The sequence below is a fragment of the Canis lupus genome, chromosome 2 (genome assembly GCF_011100685.1).
Source record: "Canis lupus familiaris isolate Mischka breed German Shepherd chromosome 2, alternate assembly UU_Cfam_GSD_1.0, whole genome shotgun sequence".
Lineage (NCBI taxonomy): Eukaryota > Metazoa > Chordata > Mammalia > Carnivora > Canidae > Canis > Canis lupus.
In genome coordinates, this window is record NC_049223.1 from 39,787,785 (window position 1) to 39,793,784 (window position 6,000).

Genomic DNA, 6,000 nt, shown 5'->3' on the forward strand with positions numbered 1-6,000 from the left:
ACTATCTCTGTTTTGTTCACTATTTAAATTTTCCAAATGAAAGTTTAAAAACAATAATTTTCTAAGTTGGCTATTATGTTTATTATATCACATCCCCAGATCCCCTCTAAAAGTCTGATATATAACTAGAAGAGATTAAAACTTTCAAAAGCTCTAAAAAATAAATACTACTTTGATATGAAAAAAATTAGTTTGGTGTTTATAAATCTAATTATAAAATAAAACTAATATTATATTCAAGCTATCACATGTTCATTGTCTTACACACTTCAGTATTTTTAAGATTTCCTTTGGAAAGAGAAAAGTTTCCTTATGGGAGGTGTTTGCAAAAGAAATTTCCTAATTAGCTTACACCGGGGGATAGCACGATGATTAAGAGAATGGGCTCCAGAATGGGACCAAATGAATTCTAATTCCTCCTCTGGCTAGATGTGATGCCTTATTTTCCACATCAGTAAAATGGGGATAATAATAGCACCTATTTTTATAGGGTTATTTTGATAAAAATTATATAAAACATTAATGCATGGCACAGATAATCAGTACATTTTATTTGTATTGTTACTTGTTCTTTCTAAAGAGAGTTCTTATTGGATTCTTCCAATAAAACTAACTTTAATGTCAGTCCAGTATCACAACAGTGTAAAACATGAACATTTTCAGAAGCCAAGAAGCGAATAAAGTAAAACAATTGTATCTACCAGAAATGTTGCCACTTTCCTTATATAAAACTTAAAAAGATGGAAAAAATGTATTAAAATCTTCCAAACAGGGCAGCCTGGGTGGCTCAGCGGTTTAGCACTGTCTTCAGCCCAGGGTGTGATCCTGGGGACCTGGGATCAGGATTGAGTCCCACGTTGGTCTCCTTGCATGGAGCCTGCTTCTCCTTGCATGGAGCCTGCTTCTCCCTCTGCCTGTGTCTCTGCCTCTCTTTCTGTGTGTCTCTCATAAATAAATAAATAAAATTAAAAAAAAAAAAAAAGAGAGAGAGAGAGAGAATTAAAATCTTCCAAACTGAAAAGCCCATTCCCATGAACACCAAAGGGGGGGGGTGGGAGGAGGGAGGGAGGGGGAGGGAGGGAGAGAGAGAGAGAGAGATCTGCAAATGCTACATCAGATAAGGATATCACCATGGGAGAGTGGGGTTGATGGGGAGGCACTGAGCAACTGGGAACAGAAGAAAAAGCCCTGGACCAGGACACAGAAGGCAAGTCTTTTCCTGGAAAGTAGGATGGCACAGTGACTGAGAAATGAGTCAATCTCTTTGAGTTCTAATCCACTTTCATCCTGTCCTAGTTATGAGAAGTCGGACCTGTTAGTTAAGCGCTATGCCTAACTCAAATAGATTAGTGTGAAGACTCAATGAGAAAATTCAAATAAAATGCTAAACATAAAGCATGACACACAAGAAATGTTAGTTATTGATATTATTGGTCTTTACTAGAATTCCAGCTCCAGTAATTCTTCAACCCCAGCAGGACCTACTGATCAGGACCTATTCTCACTAATCCTTAGGCCCCTCCTACCCCAAGTCCTTATTTCCATTCCTTAAATCCATCCTCCTTCACTTTTCTCTTCACCATCCCTGCCTGCCAAAACTCCAACCCTCCTATGCACCGGCTCTGTTCCCTCCACCAGGCAGCTGAAAGTGGCGGGAGATAACCATTCACGTTGACTGGCCTCAATTTAAATTCACGTCCACTAAGTTCAAGAGATGCATAGCAATACTAATTTCTGAAATCCACTCAGTTAACTTACTCCTTCTAGACTAGTGCTTCTCAAACTTTAATGTGTATACTGCCCAGTACAGTAGCCACGAGCTAGACACATGTGACTTTTTAAATTTTAAAGTTATTGTAAAATTCAGTCCTTTCATTGCACCAGCCACGTTTCAAGTGCCCAATAGCCGCCAAGTGGCGAGTGGCACCAAATTGGTGCAAATACAGAACATCTTCATCACAGGAAGTTCTACTGACAGCAATGTCCTAAACAAGCCTCTCTCCTCAAGCCTCCAACATTTCCTCTCCCGTCCTTATTCTTAGCTGACAATCTTGGCTCTTAATTCAATGAGGAAACAGAAATGAACAGAAAATGTTTACAACCTCCCTCATCATGTCTGCCTACCCACATGCATGTGTACAATAGTCTGTCTTCAGTTTCCTGTTACTTGGACGAGTGTGGTTCTGCTTGACCCTCCTCCACTGATGCACCTGATCTTATCTCCTCTACTCTCTTCAGTAACAGGACATCAATTTTTCCTCTCTATGGGGTAATTCCCGTAGACATACAAGCATTGTGTAATTTCGATCTTTCAAAAAAGAAAAAAGTCTCTTTTGACCTTCCCATCACCCCATTCCTTTGCTCTCCTTTATAAAATCCCTCAAGAATTGTCCATCCTGGAGGCTCAGTCTGGTAAGCTCATTGTTGCTTCTGCCTGCAAGTCTTTTGGTCCATTTGGCTGCCTGGCTTGCTTCTCTTTACCACAACGCCAACTTCTTAGCAAAGCCTTTCTTTTTCCTTTTTTTTTTTTTATTTAGAGTCACTTAGCCAACATCATTAGTTTCAGATGCAGAGTTTAAGAATTCATCAGTTGCATATAACACCCAAGGCTCATCCCATCCCGAGGAAAGCCTTTCTTGATCGCCCTTTTATTTATTTATTTATTTATTTATTTATTTTTATTTATGTTAGTCACAGAGAGAGAGAGAGGCAGAGACACAGGCAGAGGGAGAAGCAGGCTCCATGCACCGGGAGCCCGACGTGGGATTCGATCCCGGGTCTCCAGGATCGCGCCCTGGGCCAAAGGCAGGCGCCAAACCGCTGCGCCACCCAGGGATCCCTTGATCGCCCTTTTAAAACTGCAACCCTATCAGTAGTCTCCCGTTCCTGCTCTATTTTTTTTTTCCATAGCACTCGCTGGCAACTGACATATTTACCAAATATTTTAGTCTGTAACTCTCTCACACACACATGTAAACACCATGAGTGTAGAGATTTGTGAGTGTTTTTACCGGGAAGTGCTCATAATTGTTCAAGAGGAGGAACAAGGTTTACCCACTCCCTTCTCTCCAAATAGGTTTTGGACACTTGCGTGAAACTAAGACACGTTACATTAAGTAGGGTGTAAAGTTAAAGATACCCGTTCCTAGCTCAACAGCTGGCGAGAAAAAGCACATCCTCACAACACCCACACCGTTAGCGTGGGAGTCAAGGCAGTCCCTTCCTTTGAAATAGGGTTTTTCCCTTCAGGACAACGACTACCACATGGAGCCCCTGGATTCTGGCAAAAGCCGACAGTTCAGCCGGGTTCTAGGGCCGGGCTGAGCGGACTCTCCTCCCGCCAGAACTCACCGCCATGGCACCGCGTCTGCAAACCACGACAGTGACCTCGGCTATCCTCTCAAAGTAGTGGTCACCACCTCTCCCTTCCGTCCGGGGGGCAGACAGGCCTCCCACGACACTAGGGCACACACGCGACACCTGATGAGGCAATCGCCCACTCCCTGCTAACTACTGCCTTGTGCATCTCGTAGCCCGCCGGGAATTGTAGTTTCCAGACTGCTAGAGCCCAAGGCCAGCAGGCACCCATTGACTACAATTCCCAGAGAGCAACAGGCCACCGGAAGCTGACCCAATGGGTCACGCTGTGGTGACACACAGGTAGTGATGTCACGGGAAGGTTGAACTACAAAGTCCGTGAGGCTGTTCGGGATATCAGGCTGCCGCGTGCGCGCCCCTGCCGAGGTGGAGTTTCCCGACCTTCAACCTTTTCACCCCGCGGCGCTGGGTTGGGTGTCGGTCGGCGTGCGGGGATGCAAGGTTTATTAGCCTTCAGTGACCGAGGTGCTAATTATGGCTTGCGACTGTGCACAGATTTTTAGTGCTGTCGGTGGCATTCAACAGCCCAGAATCCAGACATTTTATAGCCATTTATTAACAATCTGTTTTTAAGGAAACCTACGGGGTTGCAGTGCCACGCTCACCCTATTTCAACTGTACCAGCACCCTAGGCTGAACTCTCCCATAGGAAGTCACGAATCACGTGTGGCTATTTACGTTTAAATTAAAATTTCAGTAAAATTTAAAATTGAGTTCCTGAATTGCACTAGCCACCTTCCAAGCGCTCGGTGGTCCGTGTGCCTGGTGGTTACGGTATCATCGGACAGTGCACATGTAGGACACTTACGTCATAGGAAGAAAGATGTATTGACAAGCAACGATCCGGGCTTTTACTTTCTGAGGTCGGATTAGGTGCTCTCACCTGCATTTGTTTATTAATTCAGTGGATATTTACAAAGCATCCACAACGCATTTTCCGGGTGGGGTACCCAGCCCAGAAATGTGTCTTCCTAAAGGACTGAGGGGAGAAAAAATAATTTTTAAATAAAAAGTTTAATAAATTTAATGAATTTAAAATCATATATGTATATGTATACATTTTCAACAACTAGTTTTGAGATAAAAATTTAATAATATCCTAATGAGGGGATCCCTGGGTGGCTCCATGATTAGGGCCCTGCCTTGGGCCCAGGGCGTGATCCTGGAGTCCCAGGACTGAGTCCCACGTCGGGCTCCCTGCATGGAGCCTGCTTCTCCCTCTGCCTGTGTCTCTGCCTCTCTCTCTCTCTGTGTCTCTCATGAATAAATGAATAAAATCTTTAAAAATAATAAAAATAATAACCAAATGATGCCTAGCACATGGTATAGACTCAATAAAATGTGTTGCATGAAAGATGCGAACAAGGAAACTTGGGCTATGGAGAACCTACCAGTGACTCTCCTGCCTCTGGGCTCTTTACACATGCAAATACTCTCCATCACTTTCCATGCATTCTTACGTTAGCTACAAACAGTTTAGACATATACTTCCTGACAGCCCACGTCTGGGTTAAATGTCCCCTCCTAAGGTGAAGCACACCCTTACTGCCTTCCCTTGGGAAATTTCTCTCTCTGAATTTTTTTAAAGATTGATTGATTGATTTATCTATCTGAGAGACAGAAAGAGAGCACCTGCACCCATAGGGGGAGAGAAAGAATCTCAAGCACCCTGCTGAGCTTGGGGCTGAGGTGGGGCTTGGTCTCAACACCCTGAATTCTTGACCTGAGGCAAAATCAAGAGTCAGACACTCAGTCCACCAAGCCACCCAGACACCCCTCATTGAATTTTAGTTGCCTATTTATTTATCACTAGACTGGAAGCTACATGATAGCAGAGAGGTTGCCTAGCAGAGTCTGGCACATAAAGGGGCCTTACAAACATTTATTGAATGAATAAAAGAATCCTCATCCTCCACAGCTCCCATAACTATGATTATAGTTTCCTGTTCCAATTCTGCCCTTATCAGTGCTATTTGTCACCTTTGATTCATCAGCTTCCAATTCACATTGGTAATTGAAATTATTCATGCAATAGATATTCCTTGGTTACCTCCTGTGAACTTAACATAGAGCTAGGATATAGTAAGGAACAAGACAGACGTGGTTCCTGCCCTTATGGAGCCTACAAGCTAAAGGGCATGAGACATCAAAGAAAATAAACAAATTACTACGTGATTACAAATTGTGAAAAACCTATCCCCTATTTAAATGTTCCCATCCCCTATCCCCTACTAACCTATTTCCTATAAGTGAGTGATATTCTTTTTTTTTAATATTTTATTTATTTATTCATGAGAGACACAGAGAGAGAGAGAGGCAGAGACACAGGCAGAGGGAGAAGAAGCAGGCTCCATGCAGGGAGCCCAATGTGGGACTTGATCCCGGGTCTCCAGGATCATGCCCTGGGCCGAAGGCAGCGCTAAACCACTGAGCCACCCAGGCTGCCCGAGTAATATTCCTTTTTTTAAAGGATCCTTTGGATTCATTCATTCAACAAAAATTAAGTTAGCTTCTACTACATACAAGGCACTATGCTACATGCTGGAGAAGCAACACTATTTTGTTTAAGTAATCTCTATATCCAACATGGGGCTTCAAACCACTATCTTGAGATCAAGAGTT

General features: G+C 43.2%; 1 protein-coding gene across 3 annotated transcripts in view; it reads right to left on the reverse strand.

The window, feature by feature from the left end:
* LARS1 (leucyl-tRNA synthetase 1) overlaps positions 1–3,531 on the reverse strand; it is a 75,249-nt gene extending 71,718 nt beyond the window's left edge. For 2 of the 3 annotated variants that reach the window (XM_038530515.1, XM_038530516.1), the window contains exon 1: positions 3,352–3,529. In XM_038530515.1, the coding sequence (XP_038386443.1) occupies positions 3,352–3,357 (6 nt within the window). In that variant the 5' untranslated portion in view covers positions 3,358–3,529. Of the gene's footprint in view, positions 1–3,351 lie in introns of all 3 variants that reach the window. The other variant, XM_038530517.1, reaches the window with a different exon arrangement.
* Positions 3,532–6,000: the final 2,469 nt, after the last annotated feature.